A 21,600-nucleotide genomic window follows, 5' to 3' on the forward strand; every position below is an offset into this window, starting at 1 on the left:
TTTGATATACATGGAAAATCTACAAGAAACAAAAACTAAATATGTGAAATTCTTAATTATGGTAAATAGATCCTACGTAGATATGAAAAAACCAAAAATAAATAAATAAAGTAAATAAATTCGGGACCATAATTTTGCAAGAAAGTAGATTTCTTGAAAATTTCTCTTTTCGGCGAAAACGAACTTTTATGGAAGTAATATCTAACAATAGAAAAAAAAATTATAGTGCCTTTAATATACATGGAAAATCTACAAGAAAGAAAAACTAAACATGTGAAATTCTTAATTATGGTAAGTAGATCCTACACAGATTTGGAAAAACCAAAAATAAATAAATAAAGTAAATAAATTTGGGACCATAATTTTGCAAGAAAGTAGATTTCTTGAAAATTTCTCTTTTCAACGAAAACGAACTTCTATGGAAGTAATATCTAACAATAGAAAAAAAAAATCATAGTGCCTTTAATATACATGGGAAATCTACAAGAAACAAAAAATAAACATGTGAAATTCTTAATTACGGTAAGTAGATAGATATAGAAAAACAAAAAAAAATTTAGACCATAACTATAAATTGCAATTGAATAATTAAGGACAATTTTGTCCTTTCGGTGAAAACTGAGAGGATTTAGTCCATATATTGGGTGGAAATAGCGCCACCCTAAATATAATATTGCGATAATAATACAAATTATCTTTGAACTTTGATTCAATGTGCAATATGATCCATGAACTTTTAATTTATTCAATATGGTCCTTGAACTTTACCTCAATATGCAATGTGATCCCTTAACTTTTAATGTGCCCAATATAGTCCGTGAATTTTATTCATGAACTATACGAAAATGTTCAATGTTGCCAAGTTCAGTGAAAATGTATTTCAAAGATTAAATTAAACATGTATCAAAGGTGCATGGACCAAATTGAATAAATTAAAAGTTCATGGGTCACATTGCACATTGAGATAAAGTTCAAGGATCATATTCAAATTAAAAGTTCGAGAACCACATCAAACATTGAGCCAAAATTGAGAGACCATTTATGTTACTTTCCCTTTAATGTTCTTCATTTGTGAAAATTATTAAATAAAGTAATTGCTCTGAATGTATATATGCAAAATCGAGTTAATTCTCTGACCAAAAATATGTCTGCATATATATGTATGTATTTTATTCATATATAAATACATAAAAATGATAATAAAAAAGAAGAAGAAGAAGAAGAGGAGGCCCTCTGCATATCAAAACCCTAAGAAAACCATCCGAGTCTCACCGCCTGTCGGCTTGTCCTGTACCATTCTTGAAGCGCATCAATGGCGGACTCCGTCGTATCCCTCGACAAGCTCAAGGCCTTCTGGCATTCCCAGGTTCACGATGACGCCAACTGGGCCTCCAACATCTCTCTCTCTCTCTCTCTCTCTCTCTCTCTCTCTCTCTCTCTCTCGCGTTCCTGCTCTCTTTTACCGTTCACGTTTCGCAACTCTGCAATGTCTAGCTTCTGATTCTTGTTCACCTTTTCGATTGGTTTTACACTGGAAAGTTGCGGTGTTCCCTGGAAATGGATGATGCGAAAGGTGGTCATGGTGGTTAACTAATGGGGGGACTTGAATTTGCTATCTGTCGCTCGTTCGTTTGCCGGGCTCGAGAATCGTTTGAGTTTTGTAGTCTGAGAACAAGAATGATGGGCGGTCGTCCTTTTCGGTTCTTAGTTTGTAGGTGCGAGTTGAGACAGACGGGTGAATGCATTTCTCAAAGAGGGTTGATTCTGGTTTCACATTTATCTAAGAATTCAGGGGGGTCTGTGCGATCGAACTACGCTTAGGGACCGTTCGTGTTGCTGCATTACTGTGACTTTTCTAAGTGAGCTTTTTGCTGTCGTGATTAAGCTGTGGGGACTGACAAGCTAGGTAGTTGAGTTGGGAGGTTATTCTGAATGGGCTCCTTTGATTGAAGTCCCTCAGGGTTTATTGCTATTGCTTGGTATCCTGTCATTCTCTTCTTAATGCGACTTGCTTCTGTAGCTTGCTAGCGCAATCGCGAGTCCCTATAGCATGTTTGTCTTTGAGAATGATCGATCATGCTCATTGCAGAGTGGATCAGCACAATTGTGGTTGTGGATTCGGAATCTGGGGTCTTGACGGCCTATGTCCACAGGAATTTCTTTAGTCATAGTATCTACTTTACTCGTATTCTCCCATTTTCCTGTGTTTTTTTGGGTTTTTATTCTTATTTCCACCTCTTCTTGGACCAAAATGGGATGAATAGTTACATGAAAATGAAGTAGTATGTCGACTTATGAGAAATTGCTTCTGTTTGCTTTTAGTAGTCAAATAGTTGACCAAAATGAGATCAGCTTCATATTTTTGGACTACTTCATTCAGGAATTTTCTGTCCGCTGCTACCTGCTATCGTCCCTTTGTAGGGGCTTGTGGCCGGGGACGATGGAACTTTTCTCTTGGTTATGTGCTTAAAACTTCTTTCATGTTATATTGGGTCAATATTCATCATGCTAACTCCCGCTGAAGTCGTTTTCTGTAATCTTGAATGTGTGTCAGAGCTGCATATTTGCCTGAACTAGTGATTGTTCTGGTCTGTTGTAAGTTGCTCAGCAGCACACTGAACTGTTGTACATGTTGTTCTGGTCAGTTATATTGGCATTCGTGTTGAGCAGCTTAACAAGCATTTATGAATAGCATATTAAGTAGAATGTTGTTCCTGAGGAACTTGGTTGGGCGGACTGAGAGAATGTCACAATATTTCTGCAAGTTGGTTATGAACAGTGAATGAATTCCTATTTTTACTAGGTTCACACCACTTATGATTTTCTGTCAAGTGACGTATGGTTTCTTTCTGCAGAACTTGCTGCGCGCAGTGGGGTTGTTTGCAGGCTCAATCATTCTTATGCGGCAATGTGGTGATCTCATGGCAGTATGAGGTTGGATGAATGCTGGTCATCAACTTGGGGAGCGTAAGAGCTCATTCATTTCTTGTTTCGAATTGTCTTTAAACGTAGTTGCAACTGGCATATGACTATATGCCCTATGTAGTGGATCAAATTATGCTTGTTCAGATAGATCTACACATCCGCATTTGCTGACTTGGTTATGGATTGGCCTGTACTTTGATCTTGCAACTTTTGCTGCTGTGCGGGCCGAAACGGGGTTTCGAATTTTCATATGGTGGAAGTGTCAAATGTTTGCTAGGTAGTTTGTGGATTATCTGTGTGAATGTCTTCATTGGTCCTTCCAATTTGGTTGATGTGAAAAATTGCTTATCTGCTAGTAATTTATTGCATCTGCATCTGTCAACTAGTTACATGTGTTTGCGTATGTAACATTGTAAACTCTGCCAGTAACACTTCAATAGTGTGGGTCACGTTATCTAAAGCTTTCTGTAATTCTTGCCATACACATTGTTCATGGCATGGAAAGTTAACTTATAGGCATAGGCTCTACTGAGAAACATATAAGATCAAATGCTGACATTTGAAAGTCAGGCCCAATCTGAATGGACCTCTCTAGTGTTTCAGAAACTGTGCGAGCATCTATTCCCTGCATTGGTTCACATATTGAGTGGAAGTGGACAGAAAGTCGAAATTAAAGTCATGTAATATAGGGGGTACAAGATGAACAGCATTAAATCTAGAAGTTCATTTTTTGGGCCAATCGCTTAGAATACTTTCTTCGCAAAAGCAACTCCCACATCAATCCGAGCATCTGAAAATTTAAGACTCCGTTTGTTTTGTGAACGATAAATATAGTTTTTAGTCAATCATTTTTATAAGCGATGGAATTGATTATTTTTAAGGATATGTTTCCCTTTCCAAGAAACAAATGGAGTCTAATCACCGTTGCCACATCGAATTTTTGCACAAACATAGGAGTTCTCATATTGACCCAAAAAAAGTCTTCTAAAGATTGGTTTAGCTCGTGTCTTAAAGCCGGAGCAGCATGCACGCATCAAAAGTTTGTTTCGGTAATTTAAAAGCGTCAGGTAATTGTTTCTCGTACGTGACAAGTGTACGTGGAGACGATAGACAATTCTTTTGATCAAGGGACTTGGGTAAACAAAATATCATAAAATTTCTCGTCTAATGTTTGATCAAACAATTTGAAAATTAAACCTTTTCTAATTGAAAATGCTTAGCAAGTGTCTGAGCTGACAGAGATGCCGTTGGGACACCCCCCCCCCCCCCCCCCCCTTTCTTTCACTGCAAAACCATTGAAGGCTTCCACTTTTCTGTTCCACCGCGATGTCACTCACTTTGTCTGGTGCTGAGATATAACGTTAACGCTGCGGAAGGTCAAAGCCTCATGCAAAACATTGTTATGAAGTCGCTGCTGCAACTTCTACAATTGTCAATGAGCCACCAAAGAGACAACCTGCACCTCTCCGAGCATTGGTAACTGATTGCTGTCCCCTTTTGCTGTTCTGGTCCCTCATGTTTCTCTCGTTTTGCATCTGGAGCCCCAACTTCATCATCGTCTTGACAGCAGCACCCTAAAAAGTAAAACCTCCTGGTCATCTTACCATCTTCTCTCTCGTTTTATTTGGTAAGCCAGGTATGTGGAGATGGGGAAAAGATGACTAAGAAATCAATGTAGTAGCGTCATTGAGGTGAGGATAATAATGCCATGTGTATCAGATTGCGGTCTATAATTGTGAGCCGCTTGTTTTGAATATTCGTCCAGCTTCCGATGTTGCCCCGAGAACCCCATTTTTCCATATTGGGTCTTCATTTTCGTTACGTTGTCCATACGGTAATCCGTCGATCATCTTTCTCTCTTCTTTTGGCAAAATGCGGTGCAGTGCACGCGTCTCTACGGACTCAGCGAGTCGACGCACCACCGACACCTGAGATGCGGTGGGGTTCCGAGGGTTTTCGATGATTCGAAAGGGAAAGTTGGTCGAAATTCGAGGAAAGCAATTGAATGCAGCTTGCCAAACCACATAACCAATACATGAGATGTAATCCAAACGCCTAATAGATAACGAGGAAACAGAGCCTAAAACTCATCCACCGACGCAACTCCGAACTCCAATGCCCGCCACGTGTCGTCCAGGAAGGTCTGTGTCGTCGCCTCAAAAGGAAACACACTCACACACTCACTACAGCATCCTTATAAGCTCTCATTTGCCAGTTTCTCAGCACTTGCTGCACTTGCTTTTGTATGAAAATCGCTCTGTGGTCGCCTCCCATTCTCTCTTCAAACGCTGGTTTCGGGTTTCTCCAGTGAGATCTCGCTGGATAAGTCCATTTCGAGCCCGCTTCTCCGGCAGTAGTTGTCGTAGACAATCCACCTTCGTCTCACCTTTTGGTACGTAAGATCTTGCGATTGTTTACGTGGTTTTCTGTTTCTGTCATGCACCGTGGTTCGTGATAATTCTAAAGCTCAAAAGGATCACGAGATCTGAACCTATGAAATCTTGTTTGACAATGAAGAATCTTTCTTTGCAAAATTCAAGATCTGACGATTCCAAGATCCTTTTTCTTTTACAGTGCAAAGTCATGGAGGCGAAAGATCAACATGGGAATTGTTCTTATGACGATCAAGTCAACAGCACCACCTCAGTGTTGAGCGATGGGAGCCCACAAAATCCCATGCAGGGGATTGCGCAAGAAACCCCCAAGGAAATTCAATTTTCCGAAATCGCCCCTCCGGCCGAAGAGCCGCTCGACCTGAGCCTTGGACTCTCTCTTGGCGATCTCCACAAAGAGATCGAGGAAAGCCCTCACCCTAATCCACTCTCATTGACTGCAACAAAAGCACCCGCTGTCAATAATGTGAACCCACCAATAACGAGTGCTCAGAACAACAATGGCATGCCGCCTCCTCCGCCGCCACCGCAGCCGCAACCACCACTGCCTCCGTATTATACCACAGACAATAACGACTTGGAAATTTCGACGCATCTGGAGGAGCAAAAGATGAGGCGGTTCGATGCCTATTGGAGGTACATCCTAAGGAGGAAAACACATAAACGTGCCAAGGAGAAGAAGAAGGCAGCAGCTGCTGCATCCCCGCCGGCTCCTCCTCTGGCAGCGGCAGCGGCAGCACAGCCGCCTCAAGGTCCACCGCCGAAGCAGATCGCGCTGCCAGGAGCGGTGGCTTCGGACGCGGAGAACCGCGAGCTTTCTAGGGCTGTGGAGAAGATGAATGCCCTAGGAGAGTCCTCTGGGAAGAAAATACTAGAAGGTAAACATTATTCTTTTCCCCTTATTGACTATTTCAGAAAAATATGGAAGGTGTCTGAAAGATTTTGCTTGCATGAATTAATTGTGTATATATCCTGATATATTTCCAAAGAAGATGCTTCTCATTATCGACTTTAATATTTTACTTGCATGCAAATGTAAAGCTGATTTATATCCTAGTTTGCTTCATTGTATTCCAGTGTGTTTAGTTTTGAAGTCTGGAAATTAAGATGAGCCAATGAGTACTTGTGATTTTCCAATGATTAACATATGTGTCGTGTACCTTACCAAAAAAACATATGTGTCGTGTTTAAGGTTGCAAGATTTGAACATTAGATTAATCATGCAGTCTTAAGTCACCGTTGGATAATTCTACGTACCAGATAAAGTTACAATAAATTGTAGCGATCCAACCATGTAAGAACAAATATAGCACAACCATTAATGTCACATAGAGTCTGACGTGAGCATGTCGTGGCATCTGACACTCGTAACCATTTACGTCTATGATTAAACTCATTGTTACCTAATTCACACGTCGACAAATGAAATAAAGGACAGACCGACGAAGTTGAAGCAATTGGATTGGATATGCTGGCAATTTTTAGTTATCAGTATATCTACATAATCAAAGCCAAATTCATTCAACCGAAGCGTTTAATCTCTTCTCGTGGATTAATGTAGTTGAAGTTGTAATTCATAGTTGTTCTCTTTCTCTTGTTTTTAACTAAAACTTATGCATTTTGATCCCTCCTTCACCTATATCAACCGCACTCGATTATATATTACAGTAGCTGTCTTAGAAAAATTTATAATTTCTTTTGTTTTTTACAACATTTTGCATAGGAGCAAGTGCTCTCGCCACTGGCATAGGCTCTTCGAGCTCTCAGCAGCCATGGACATCTCACCAACCAAACTCAGATGCAAAAGCCTATGCTGCAAAGGCGATCTGTAGGAAGGCGGCCATTGTGATTGACAACATCTCTCACAACGAGCAGATCAAAAGACCTAGGCTCTTCAATGCTGTTCAAAACAATCATCACAAAAATAGCATCTTTAATGGAATGAGAGGGATGAAGCAATTGTTAACTGTGACCACCACAGGAGATGGGCCAGAGGGTAAGAAGGTGGACGGTTTCCTCTATAAGTATAGCAAGGGTGACCACATCTTCATTGTGTGCTTCTGCCATGGCGTCTTCCTCAACCCAATTGACTTTGTTAAGCATGCCAACCACACTGATTGGTCCAACCCCATGAAGCACATCGCCGTCACTTCGCCGCCGCCCATGTGATAGGGTTAATAATCTATATCCATATATATGGAAAGACTCATTTAATTTCGATATCCGCATGTCGTTATCTTCTGTTATCTCAAGTGTATGTAATAAAGTCCTTGTTGGGCGTTCTTAAAACCCTAGCTTGTGTGTTGCTTTTGGTTTATGCTGTGAAAAAGTCTTAAGTGGAACACATCACTATGTCATATTTGTGTGTTTTTCATTAATGTCAAACAGCATAATGTGGTGAATCTATCGATGTTTTTGGTATATCATATCTCTTTTGCTTAAATCAATGTCGAAAGACACATGATTATTAAATTTTTAGTGACGAACTAAGGTCGTTTTGCATCTAGTACTCAAGCGATCCATGCCACCACGAAGTTGTTCGCGATAGTACGCTGTCGCAAAAATTGTCGACAAAAATTTCTTCATCACACATCAGCAAGAGAAAATGTGCATTTCTGCGACGGCGAATGGAATAAATACTCTTGCTCAATGCTTTCGCTCTTTACAAATTACACCGGAATCAAATGACTAAAAGTAGGGACAGGATTGTCGTCCATTACTTGAGCGTCGGGTTGAAGCCAAGCATATGCGCGTGATGTTATCTCTATCAATCAATCAAGCGGAAAAGAGTGGCTTTATAACTTCAAATGAAAGCGACCAAACAGCAGAATGTGGTTTATGCTGTGAAAAGTGTCTTAAAACGGTGGTTTAAGCTGTGAAAAGAGTTCTAAGTAGGACTCTCAACTGTGTTATATATACGTGGGTTTCGTTAGTGTCAAACAGCAGAATGTGGTGAATTTGTCAATGTTCTTGGTATATTGCATCTCTTCTGAACAGCATAGAAGTTCATTTTATGGGCCAATCTCTTAGAATGCTTTCTTTGCAGAAGCAACGCCCACATAGATACGAGCAATTTGAAGATTTAAGACTCTGTTTGTTTCGCGGAAAATGAATAATTTGGAAAATATTTTCTTCGAAATGATTGTCTGTATCGCTTATGAAAATGAATGGACGAAAAATATATTCATCCTTTATGAAAATATTCAGATATAATTTGTTGTCGACAATGAAAATGTTTTTTATTGACTGATTATTTAAAAGCGATAAAAAAGATCATTTTCAAGAATATATTTTTCAAATCATTCATTTTTCATGAAATAAACGGAGTCTAATCTCCGTTGCCGCATCAAATTTTTGCACAAACATAAGAATTCTCGTATTGACCCAGAAAAAGGTCTTCTTTATTGACCCAAAGAAAAGTCTCATGAAGATTGGTTTAGCTCATGTCATAACGTGGGAGGAGCCTGCGACGAACATGGGGAAGCCGTCTTTTCGGAACTTTAATCGAGGGGAAGTTTGTAAATGTATACGTATGCAAACAGTAAAAGTTTGTTTCAGTAATCTAAAAGCGTCATGTTATCATTTATAACAGGAATAAGGACAGCGCAAGTGCTATAACTTTCGTATGGCGCTCATTTGAATATCATAACTTTTTTTTTCGACCACTTAAATGTCAAATCGGTGAAAAATTGTTAACTTGAGTGCCTATTCCGGTGAATCATCCTACGTGGCATTTCAAATTAAATTTTTACCGTGACGTGGCTTTTTTAAAAGAAACTTAAGTCCAAGTTGGCTAATCTTTGATTGGCATGGCAAGAAAGGGTAAAAACGACGTCATTTTGACCCTCTCTTCCCCAAACTCGGTTCAAAATGAAACCCTAAATTCTAGAAAGGGGAATGCTTTTGCAATAAGCTTGAGCAATTGAGAGGTTTGGAGTTGAGATGAGCAGCAGAGAGTTCAAGCTTACGAGACAGCAAAGTGGGGGACCAGTCAAATTTGCTTCGGTTAGATTGAGATGATGATGAGTGTAACAGCGCGATGCAAGGAGTTGCGCTTGGAGGAATGGCAAAGAAATTGTTGGGTCTAGGACATGAATCGCTGTGGCCCTCGCTGGAATCCTGCAAATCGCAGAGAAATAAGGGGATGGAGATGCTACATTGGCTGTGTCAGGGGAAAATCACCAGCATCTTACATCTCTTCTCGGCCACTACTGCTTTCTTTCTCTCTTTTTTCCTCTGTTTTGACGACTCATCTCGTTTCCAGTTCAGCCCCCATTCTAATTTTCTTTGACCTATCACTTTTCAGCTTTCATAAATTTTCATCTCCCTCTCTCGATTCACGTTTTCCCCCCTTTTCAAGCCCTTCGCCTGAACATTTCCTCCAAAATTTTTGCCAAGTTCATGGTTCTAGCTTGCAAAAGACCCCCCCACCGAATCTACTCACTCTTTTTTTAAAATTTTGATTCTTGTATATATGTCAATTGGACACCGAAGTTGAATAACTAAACTTTGTTGAGATATCACGGCTCAACCATGGAGAAGGACAGAGAGAAACAGACGATTTGGCGAGCGACAAATCCCTTCTCCTTTTTTCTTTTCTCTTTTTGGTTTTTTTCTTCTTTTTTTTAACTGACATGGCCAAAACTACGTCCTGATTGGATTATTTCCGACGAGCCATGTTAGCCTAATTATAATAAATTAATGCCCTGTTGGATTTTCGGGCCATCTAAATCGCTGATGGCACTTAAGTGAACGATTTTTAAAAAAATTGGCACTCATGTGATTGAAAAAAAAAAGGTTACGGTATTCAAGTAAGCGCCGTACGAAAGTTATGGCACTTATACTGTTCTTGACCCTCTATAACAGGTTGGATTTTCTAGTTCGCGACAAGTTTTCGTAGAGAATATAGATGATTCTTTTGATCATGGGAGTTAGGTAGAAAAAACTTTCTCAAATTTCTCGTCTTTGACTAAACAATTTGAAATTTTAAATCTTTTCTAATTGGAAAATGCTTAGTAAGTGTGCAAGCCGACAGAGATGCGTTGGGACACCCCTCCGTTCTTTCAGTGCAAAACCATTAAAGGCTTCCACTTTGCGGTTCCACCGCGATGTCGCTCACTTGGTCTGGTGCTGAGATATAACGTTAACGCTGCGGAAGGTCAAAGCCTCATGCAAAATATTGTTATGAAGTCGCTGCTGCAACTTCGACAATTGTCAATGAGCCACCAAAAAGACAACCTGCACCTCTCCGAGCTTTGGTAACTGATTGCTGTCCCCTTTTGCTGTTCTGGTCCCTCATGTTTCTCTCGTTTTGCATCTGGACCCCAACTTCATCACCGACTCGACAGCAGAGCTCCAAAAACCTCCTGGTCATCTTACCATCTTCTCTGTCGTTTTATTTGGTAAGCCAGGTAAGGTGGAGATAGGGAAAAGATGGCCAAGAAATCAGTGCAGTAGCGTCATTATGGTGAGTATGATGATGCCGTGTGTATCAGACTGCAGTCTATAATAATATCGAGTGTTGAATGCGAGCCGCTTGTTTTGAATGTCCATCCGCAGCTTCCGACGTCACCCCGACAACCCCGTTTTTCCCATATCGGGTCTTTGCGAGCTTGATGTCGTCCGTACAGTAACCTGTCGATAATTTTTTTTTTAATGTAAAATGTAAGTAGTATTTATAAGTTGACGTACAGAAGCTTATGGGCATTTCCCAGCATTACAAATAGAACTAAGATCACAAAAAAATAGAGTGAGGGAGTCTCCATATAGAAGCCAATATTTCATTTTTCCGGGATGGTTTAAAAAATTTGTAGTGCGAAGGTCGCCCTCTAACAAGTTTGCGAACTTTAGCCAAAATGATAAGGGCGTCATTTGACTTTTGTTGAAAGCATCTATGATTACGCTCCATCCAAATGCAATATATTCCTAACCTGTCATTCATATTTCTCTCTTATTTTGGCGAAATGCAGTGCGGTGCAGCGCACGCGTTCTCTATGGACTCGGCGACTCGACGCGCAACCAACACCCGAGATGCAGCAGGGCTCCAAGGGTTTTTGACGATTTGAAAGGGAAAGTTGGTCGAAATTCAAGGAAAGCAATTCAATGCAGCTTACCTAACCATAGATAATGAAGAAACAGAGCCTAAAACTCATCCACTGACGCAACGCCAAACTCCACTGCCCGCCACGTGTCGTCCAGGAAGATCTGTGTTGTCGCCTCAAAAGGAAACACACTCACACACTCACTACAGCATCCTTATAAGCTCTCATTTGCCATTTCTCAGCACATGCTGCACTTGCTTTTGAATGAGAATTGCTCTGTGGTCGCCTCCAATTCTCTCTTCAAACGCTGGTTTCGGGTTCCTCCAGCAAGATCTCGACGGATAAGTCCATTTCGAGCCCGCTTCTCTGGCAGTCATCGCCGTAGACAAACCATCTTCCTCTCACCTTTTGGTACGTAAGATCTTGCCCTTGTTTACGTGGTTTTTTGTTTCTGTCAGGCATCGTGGTTCCTGATAATTCTAAAGCTCAAAAGGATTTCGAGATCTGAACCTGTGGAATCTTGTTTGACAATGAAGAATCTTTCTCTGCAAAATTCAAGATCTGACGATTCCAAGATCCTTTTCTTTTACAGTGCAAAGTCATGGACGGGAAAGATCAACATGGGAATTGGTCTTATGACGATCAAGTCAACAGCACCACTTCAGTGCTGAGCGATGGGGGCCCACAAAATCCCTTGCAGGGAATTTCACAAGAACCCCCAAAGGAAATCCAATTTTTCGAAATCGCCCCTCCTGCCGAAGAGCTGGTCGACCTGAACCTTGAACTCTCTCTTGGCGGTCTCTACAGAGAGATCAAGGAAAGCCCTAACCCTAACCCAGTCTTGTTGACTGCAACAAGAGCAGCCGCTGTCAATAATGCGAACCCACCAATAATGAGTGCTCAGAACAACGATGGCATTCTGCCTCCGCCGCCGCAGCCACAACCACCACCACCGCTGCGTCCGTATTATACCACAGACAATAACAACATGGATCAAATTGCGTTGAACGAAATTGCAACATATCTGGAGGCGCAAAAGAAGAGGCAGGTCGAGACCTATAGGAGGTACATCCTGAGGAGGAGGGCCCGTGAACGTACCAAGGTAAAGAAGAAGGCGGCGGCTGCTGCATCCCCGCCAGCTCCTCCTCTGGCGGCAGCAGCAGCAGCTGCAGCACAACCGCCTCAAGGTCCACTGCCGAAGCCAACTGCGTTGCCAGTGGTGGTGGCTTTGGACACGGAGAATCGCGAGCTTTCTAGGGCTGTGGAGAAGATGAATGCCCTAGGAGAGTCCTCTGGGAAAAAAATACTAGAAGGTAAACATCACTCTTTTCCCCTTATTTGACTATTTCACAGAAAAATGGAAGGTGTTTGAAAGATTTCGCTTGCATGAATTAATTGTGTATATAAACTGATATATTTCCAAAGAAGATGATGCTCATTTATGACTTTAATTTTTCACTTGCATGCCTAAGCTGATTTATATCCTAGTCTGCTTCACTGTATTCCGGTGTGTTTAGTTTTGAAGTTTGGAAATTAAGATAGCCTGAGTACTTGTGATTTTCCCTATTGATTAACGGATGCTTCGGTGTTTAAGGTTGCAAGATTTGAATAATAGGTTCATCATTTGGTTTTAAGTCACTGCTGGATAATTCTACGTGCTAGGTAAAGTTACGATAAATTGTAGTGATCCGACCATGTGAGAACAAATATAGCGCAACCATTAACGTCATAGCATATGTCGTCAACGTGCTGTGGCATCTGACACTCATAACCATTTACGTCTAAGATTAAACTCATTGTTACCTAATTCACATGTCGACAAATGAAATAAGGGACGGACATACTAACTTGAAGCAATTGGATTGGATATGTTAGCAATTCTTAATTATTAGTAGATAGACATAATCAAAGCCAAATTGATTCAACTGCTCATAAACTTGAAGCTTTAATTTCTTCTTGTGGATTAATGTAATTGAAGTTGTAATCAATAGTTGTTCTCTTTCTCTTGTTCGTTACTAAAACTCATGTATTTTGATCCCTCCGTCACCTATATCAACTACACTCGATTAAATATACAATAGCTATCTTAGAAAAACTTATAGTTTCTTTTGTTTTTTACAACATTTTGCATAGGAGCAAGTGCTCTCGCCACGGGCATAGGCTCTTCCAGCTCTCAGGAGCTATGGACATCTCACCAACCAAATTCGGACACGAAAGCCTTCGCTGCGAAGGTGATCTATGGGAAGTCGGCAATTGTGATTGAGAACATCTCTCACGATGAGCAAATCAAGAGACCTAGGCTCTTCAATGTTGTTCAAAACAACAATGCTCATAAAGAAAATAGCATCGTTAATGGAGGGAGAGGGATGAAGCAATTGCTGACTGTGACCACCACAGGAGATGGGTCAAAGGGCAAGAAGGTGGATGGGTTCCTCTATAAGTACGGTAAGGGTGACCACATCTTCATCATGTGCTTCTGCCACGGCGTCTTCCTCAGCCCGACTGACTTTGTCAAGCACGCCAACCACACTGATTGGTCCAATCCCATGAAGCACATCGCCGTCACTTCGCCGCCACCCCTGTGATAGGGTTAGAATCTATATCCATATATATGGAAAGAATCATTTAATTTCAGTATTCACATGTCGTTATCATATTTTGTCTCAAGTTTATGTAATAAAGTCCTTTTGGGTGTTCTTAAAACCCTAGCTTGTGTGTTGCTTTGATTTATGCTGTGAAAAGAGTCTTAAGTAGAACTCTCAACTATGTCATATTTGTGTGTTTTTCATTAATGTCAAACAGCATAATGTGGTGAATCTGTCAATGTTTTTGGTGTATCATATCTCTTTTTCTTAAATCAATGTCGAAAGACACATGATTAATAAAATCTTATCGACGGGCTATGGTCGTTTTGCATATAATACTCAAGCGATCCATGCATCCAGGAAGTTGTTCATACTAGTACGCCGTCGCAAAAAATGTCAACATTAATTTCTTCATCACATATCAGCAAGAGAAAATGTGTGTTTCCGTGACAGCAAATGGAATAAATATTCTTTGCTCAATGCTTTCGCTTTTGCCTTTTTTTCCAAATTACACCCAAATCAAATGACTAAGAGTAAGGACGGTATTACCGTTCATTACTTGAGCGTGGCGTTGAAGCCAAGCAGAACGAGTTGAATCTGACTAACCGGACTTACACCGCTAAGGTTACCTCCCTCCTCTTTCCCCTCTCCTCCATGATCATTTCTGCCTAGCAAGTCGCTTTCCGCATCGCAAGACATTGCTAGATCAGTCCAGCTGCTTGTTTTTTCGAAAAACACCTAGACTTTGTCAGTTTGAATGCTGCGGAAGGTAGTTTACTCGTCGTCGCCACTAGTTTTGCTGATTGCGCCGTTGCAATTGTTTTGGAAAAAAATGAGTGTTGGGTTTGTGGATTGCGTAAGATGTAAAATTTTAGAGATTGTGCAGAAGTATGGTGTGATATCGATGATAGTTTGTAGTAAAAAAAAGAATGCTGGGTTTGTGGATTGCGTAAGATGTAAAATTTTAGAAATTGTGCAGAAGTATGACGTGATATCGATGATAGTTTGTAGTTTTTGTGATGTGTGCAAGTATATGTGTGTATGGTATAATTGATAAACGATGGACAAGGAGCAAAGTATATGAGACAAGGATAGTTTCACTAGTTTATAGAAATTATTTTACAATAGTTGAAGGAGGTGTTGTGGTGGAGGAGTATCATGATATATGGATGTTTTTGCTCATCTCCCCACACATCTTTACATGAATGGGTTATGGCCTTTTTATAGGCATTTCCACCGACTAAGTACAACCGCCCTGGAGGATTCTGGACTTCCTCATCTCTTAGTCAATTCTCAATCTGGATTCCTCCGGAATGCTGTCCGCGTCCATGTTTTTCTTCAGCCCACTATTTTTTACTTTAAGTCTACATCTTCAACTTGGACACATCTTGTTGTTCACGTTCATGTCTTCAAGGTCCAGCTAGCCACAACCATTCTCAACAATTCTAGACAAATCCATTTTACTTCTTGATTAAGCTAGCTGAACACTTCTTGAGAATTCTAAAGAATGTGAAAAATGGATCACAATTTCCAACACTCTCCCTTGATCCATTTTCGTGGTATTCTGAGCATATTTCTTAGTGTCTTGGACATACCTTGAAATTCTTCTTGTAATTTGTCCCATGTCTTGTCATGATCCCTTGCATAGTATTGCTAGAACACTTGCACCTGCCTTCGATTTTTCCAATGAAGTCCCATATGTCTCAGGTCATCAAAATTGTTTTTAGTTGTAGTTTTTCACATTGAATGTAGAGATGGGTATTGTTTTGTGAGGCAACGTTGGCCTTTGTTTTAGCTCTGGCTGAGGCTCGGGCTTTAGCTCTGGCTCCGGCTTTGGATCTAGCTTTTGCTCTGGCTCTAGCTCTTGTATGCTCTGGCTCTGGCTTCGGCTCCGCCTTTGACTCTATTGGCTCTCGCTCGGGCTCTGGCCTTGATTTTAGTTGAGGATGATAAGGAAAAATACCCAAAACCATCCAACTGTGCCTGGCTCTGATTTTCGTGCTTGGTTCAGACAAATGCCCAGAACCAAACGATCAAACCTAACCTCTAATACCATGTAAAATTTCAAAGATTGTGCAGAAGTATGGTGTGATACCAATGATAGTTTGTAGTTTTTGTAATGTGTGCAAATGTATGTGTGTATGGTATAGTTGGTAGAGGATGGACAAGAAGCAAAGTATATGGGACAAGGACAGTTTCACTAGTTTATAGAAATTATTTTACAATAATTGGAGGAGGTGTTGTGGTGAAGGAGTATCATGATATATGGAGTTTTTGCTCGTCTCCCCTACACCTCTTTACATGAATGGGTTATGGCCTTTTTATAGGCATTTCCACCGACTAAGTACAACCGCCCTAGAGGATTCTGGACTTCCTTATCTCTTAGACAATTCTCAATCTGGATTCCTCCGGAATGCTGTCCACGTCCATGTTTTTCTTCAGCCCGCTATTTTTTACTTTAAGTCTTCCTCTTCAACTTGGACACTTCTTGTTGTTCACGTTCATGTCTTCCAGGTTCAGCTAGCCATGACCATTCTCAACAATTGTAGACAAATCCATTTTACTTCTTGATTAAGCTAGCTGAACACTTCTTGAGAATTCTAAAGAATGTGAAAAATGGATCACAATTTCCAACAAGGCTATGGTGTGCAGCAGGAAATGAAGCCAAAGAGCTTGACCTGGCCAAATTGACCCATTCGATGTGCGCATTCCGTATTCTTTCCAAAGCTACCTTAGTTTCTTTTTAACTTGATGAACTTATGTTTGGCGAATGAGGCTGATAATGTTCCTCATATTGGATGAAAGTATTTAGGAAACATTAGCTAAAGCTGAGAAAATGCTTTGTTGATGAGTGATCCTTCTTGTCTGCCTCTCTGCACTTGTTATTGGTTGCTGGAAAAGTTCTTTCATTTACTGGACTCTTGCGGCAGTTAGTCCAGATAAGGTCAGTCGAGTTCCATTCATGTTTCCGACGCGTGTCCGGGTCTGAACTCTCATGATTGGGAGTCGAAAGTCATTATTCACAGTTTCTACAGTGAAAAGAGTCCTAAAACTGTGATTTATGGGCAAAAGTACACTACAAGTGCCATAACTTGTGTACAGCGCTCACTTTAGTGCTAAAATTTTTGAAAAACGATCACTTAAGTGCTAAAATTTTTGAAAAACGATCACTTAAGTGCCAACTTCGGTGCCGTACACAATTTTTCGCCGGAAATCTGACGTGGCATTTTTTTTATTAATTTCTGAAGCTGACGTGGCTCGCCGGAGTCTCGCCGGAGATTGGCACTTAAGTGATCGTTTTTCAAAAATTTTAACACTTAAATGATCGTTTTTCAAAAATTTTAGCACTTAAGTGATCGTTTTTCAAAAATTTTAGCACTGAAGTGATCCAAAAAAAGGTTATGACACTTAAGCGATCGTTTTTCCTCCGACTTGGCACCGAAGTGATCCGAAAAAAAGTTATGGCACCAAAGTGAGTGCCGTACACAAGTTATGGCACTTATAGTGTCTTTTTGCCGTGATTTATGCTGTGAAAAGAGTCTTAAGTAGGACTCTCGACTGTGTTATATGTGTGTGTTTCATTAATGTCAGACAGCAGAATGTGGGGAATTTGTCAATGTTCTTGGTATGTTACATCTCTTCTGCTTAGATCAATGTCAAAAGACACGTGATATAATAAAATCTGACCAACGAGCTATGGTCATTTTGCCTCTAGTACACATATGATCCTTGCGGTTAAGTAGTTGTTGTCACTCTATATGGCCAACCCTTCGGCCAAAAAAGTCACCACAAACAACTTGCAAATGCATCTATAAGCGGTCCATTTACAATCATTTAAGGCTCCGAACCATACCCAGCCCCAACTAAATATAACATTGAATCTGACTAATCTGATGGCTAATCAGCAAATGAAAACGTCCGAACTCCCTTTTGGCAATACATCATCAAATCAACCCAAAATTCTCCCTCCCCATTCAATGAATCAAGTGCATCCTAGTTCACGATTGATGTGAAAAAAAAAATTAACATCATAAAATATGCCAAAATCCAAAGAAAAACGTGGACCCGAATAAGACTTTCGATTCTGCGAGCATGCAGACAAGAACTGCCCATGGTCCACACGTCGCAAGACATTGCCAGTCCGTTCTCAATATTTTCTCCTTGAGCTAGCCACTCTTCCAAGATTAGGCGTTCAATCCTTGAGAAACACAACGAGCTGTCCCATGAAAAAGAATGGATGATTGGCGAGCCCCTACCGAGAGAATATGCTTCGGGAGTTCGCATGTAGATCCACGGCGCGAATTATTCCAACCCAATCCTATAATCCTATTAAAAGACGACCAGACCGAGAAGCAATCGATAAATTTGGACTGTAGACAATGTAAAGCCAATTATAACAACCAAGAAAAGAGTCCAAGGAAACGAAACCAGACGACAGAGAGAGGGAGATAGGACGAGAGAGAGAGTTTTAGGAGAGAGGGAGAGCAGGGTCGAGACAAGAATCATGGGTTCTCCCCGTTAGTTGAAATCTTAAAGCTTGATTGATTCTGAAAATGAAGTAGTATGTCCACTTATGAAAAATTGCTTCTGATTGCTTTTAGTAGTCAAATAGTCGACCAAAATGAGATCAGCTTCATATTTTTGGACTACTTCATTCAGGAACTTTCTGTCCGCTGCTACATGATATTGTTCCTTTGTAGGGGCTTGTGACTGGGGACGACGGAACACTTCTCTTGGTTATGTGCTTTGTGCTTAAAACTTCTTTCATGTCATATCGGGTCGACATTCATTTTGCTAATTCCCGTGGAAGTTGCTCAGCAGCACACCAGAAATGTTGTACATGTTCTGGTTGTTATATTGGCATTCGTAGAAGAAATCGACTAACATTTCAATACACAACAAAAGAATTATCTAGGAATATAGATTGAATCACCAGCGAATGATGGACAAATCTACAACTTCACAACTGTTCGCTCGTTTTACGACGAGGAATATCCTTCACCGAAACTTCGATTTTCGGTTTTTATTAAAGTAGGTTCTGTGGCTTGATTTCTAGGAAAATCGTGGCGAAAAACAGAGTGTAGTGCAGGGTCATATGAAAGCGGGTAGAAATTGAGTGGATTGAAAATGGATCTGAGATCGACAAAGTTTCTAACTACGTTACAATACTCCTATGAAAGCTGTAAAGAATTTGAAGGTTAACTAAAGCTACAGGAAGCTGTAAATGCAGGAAGTAAAAGTGCAGAGGAAACTAAAGTGCATATAAGCTTGAGTGTTTTTGCATTGTTGTTGATCCTTTTTCTTCTTCTTTCTTCTGAGTATTTATATCTCCTCCTATCCTGTAACTGCTTGTCGGTTACTTCTTTGTTTTCGAACTTTGAATCTTGGCACTTTCAATAACTGCCTTATCTATCCACGTTTTCCAATTTCATTGTCCACCAAAACTTGATCTCAACCGCTGGGATGACTTACAATTTGGATAAATAATCTCCCACGATCTGCTCGTGCTCACTATCTCCGCTTTTTGCTCATAACTTCTTGTTGTCACGATTCACATGGCTGGGTTGTGATCTTGCCGATTTTCGGTAGTTTCAGCATTTCCCAAAATGTAAACTTTTCATGTTTCGGTAAAATTACCGATTCTCTCCAATCACAGAATTCGGGACATGGTGCCATTCACGCTTACTACATTCCCGAATTTTATCCAAACGTACTTCGGCAGACGACTGAGCTCCATTGTCTGTCGGATTTTGACATTAAACCGACTTGACATCTATGCCGATTTTGGTGTAAACAAATGCCCCCTTTTAAAAGAATTAAAAGAACTTTTAATTCTTTTAAATGTCAAAGAAATAGTACCTATTCTTGACGTCGCTTCGTCACCTTGCTTCGCGCGCCTACCCTTTCGTCTCCAAAACACTTTTGATAAAAATTGTTCCTTTTTCGTTCTTCTTCATCTTCACCTTTTCGAATCTCTGCAATCTTTTCCGACACTCTACTAAAATCCATGGCTTCCAAAGCTTCCAAGGACCAAACTTTCTCCTTTTCTGCATCAGATGCCCTCGACCGATATTATCTATTCCGGGATTCTGATAATTTCAAAGAAGGATCTCATATGTTCTCTGTACAGAATGATTTTGAAGATTCTTATATCCTCGGCCCTGCTGCTCACAATCACTTTTTCGTTCCACAATGCCTATCAAACCGCTTCCCTCGTCATCAGATTGAGGTACTTCCCATCCATGAGTCATCTATTTTGCCGTACCAGTGGTATTCTCGCCCTTCTCGCCTTAGGGCTTTCTCTGATTTTGATTCTGAGTTCTATCAATGGTACCTTCGTCTTCTTCCTTCTAAGGGTTCTCTTTGGAATACCCTTTCCATCCACGATGCTTTGCGTCTTAGTTGTTTCGACTGCCATGTGAATCGGGAACTAGTTGGCGCATTGTCCTGTTTTTGGTCATCTTCGACCAACTGCTTCTTTTTCCCTTTTTCTCCTATGTCGGTAACTTTGCTTGATGTACATTGCCTTACTGGGCTCTCTCCTTTAGGTACAGACCCATCTACCCTGTCTCCAGATTCTCATTCGCCGCTCGGCAAATTATCTGATTCTGAAATGGCCTACAGGACATTCATGAAAAACTACTTTAAAAAGGAAAATGCAATTACCGATGAAGAGCACATTGCTTTTCTTTTATACTGGCTCTGTAAATTCCTTTTCTGCCACCCTATAGTTAGGGTCTCGAACGATTTTGTTGCTGTTGCTTCTGCTTTAGCTTCAGGGACCCAACTTTCTTTAGGCAAGACAATGTTGGCCTTACTCTATAGGGGTTTAGCCCATGCTTCTTCCTCCACTGCTTCAGATGAAGTTAGTGACGTTTTTGGTGGTCCTCTTTGGCTTCTTCAAGCATGGGCAACCTTCTATTTCCCTGCTTGATTTTCCGAGGATCAAGTTATCCAACCTCTCTCGGTTTCTATTCCTGACCAACTAGTCTGCCAAACTTTGAGCAGGAAACTGGTCTCTGTTCCTAAAGCACCATCCTCTTGTTTTCGGTACTTTATTTCTCAAATTTATTCCATTAAGGAGAATCCACATTCTTTCTCTCCTTTCTTCACCCCTCAATTCAAATCTTACCTTCCTGCCTTTCAGAAGAACAAAAGTGACTTTTGGCAATCTGTCTTGACTTCTGTTGATCTCCCTGTGAGATTTTCGACAAAACGCAGGTTTGCTGCTGGCTTTGAAATCTATTCTCCCCAATACTGTGCCAAGCAACTTAGGTTAATTCAAGGAGTTCCTGTTCCTGCCCTTTACACTTTCTCTGTTGCTTCTTTTGATAAATTAACTTGCAAGCCGAAGGATGATCAGCCTTTTAATGAGCTGACCACGTTGATACGGGGTATCTACCGATTGTCCCGTGTCATCGAATTCACTGACTACTCTGATTATTCTTCAACCGATTTTGACCTTTGGTGGAAGGATTATCAAAAGACTGTGTTTTCAGATCCTCTGGACCTGATTCTTTCAAAAATAAGAGATGATGTTCCTCCTGTAGCATCAAAAGCAATTGAGGCTGTGAATATGCCTCCAACCAAGTCAATAGAACCCTCCAAAGGTAATTTGATTCTGATTTTCAATATATGTTTTGCTTGATTTTCAGC

At 40.6% G+C, this 21,600-nt stretch overlaps 4 protein-coding genes across 4 annotated transcripts in view; all 4 read left to right on the forward strand.

The window, feature by feature from the left end:
* Positions 1-1,312: 1,312 nt before the first annotated feature.
* LOC115691651 (mitochondrial import receptor subunit TOM5 homolog) lies at positions 1,313-3,118 on the forward strand. The gene is made up of 2 exons (XM_056318993.1): positions 1,313-1,402; positions 2,859-3,118. The coding sequence occupies exons 1-2, from the start codon at positions 1,313-1,315 to the stop codon at positions 2,931-2,933; spliced, it is 165 nt and encodes a 54-aa protein (XP_056174968.1). The 3' UTR covers positions 2,934-3,118.
* Positions 3,119-5,508: 2,390 nt separating this feature from the next.
* LOC115667082 (ninja-family protein 6-like) lies at positions 5,509-7,487 on the forward strand. The gene is made up of 2 exons (XM_030588703.1): positions 5,509-6,196; positions 7,042-7,487. Exons 1-2 carry the CDS (start codon positions 5,509-5,511, stop codon positions 7,485-7,487), a joined length of 1,134 nt encoding a protein of 377 aa, XP_030444563.1.
* A 4,473-nt stretch (positions 7,488-11,960) lies between these two features.
* LOC130140293 (ninja-family protein AFP1-like) lies at positions 11,961-13,944 on the forward strand. Its single transcript, XM_056319316.1, has 2 exons — positions 11,961-12,672; positions 13,493-13,944. The coding sequence occupies exons 1-2, from the start codon at positions 11,961-11,963 to the stop codon at positions 13,942-13,944; spliced, it is 1,164 nt and encodes a 387-aa protein (XP_056175291.1).
* Positions 13,945-18,345: 4,401 nt separating this feature from the next.
* LOC115691648 (glycerophosphodiester phosphodiesterase GDPD6) overlaps positions 18,346-21,600 on the forward strand; it is a 39,615-nt gene continuing 36,360 nt past the window's right edge. The window contains exon 1 of the mRNA XM_030618356.2: positions 18,346-18,461. Within this exon, the coding sequence (XP_030474216.2) occupies positions 18,449-18,461 (13 nt within the window). The 5' untranslated portion in view covers positions 18,346-18,448. The remainder of the gene's footprint in view (positions 18,462-21,600) is intronic.

Source organism: Syzygium oleosum, unplaced genomic scaffold (genome assembly GCF_021117445.2).
Source record: "Syzygium oleosum isolate NSW1041296 unplaced genomic scaffold, Sole_v2.1 Sole_v2.17, whole genome shotgun sequence".
In the NCBI taxonomy this organism is placed as follows: Eukaryota; Viridiplantae; Streptophyta; class Magnoliopsida; order Myrtales; family Myrtaceae; genus Syzygium; species Syzygium oleosum.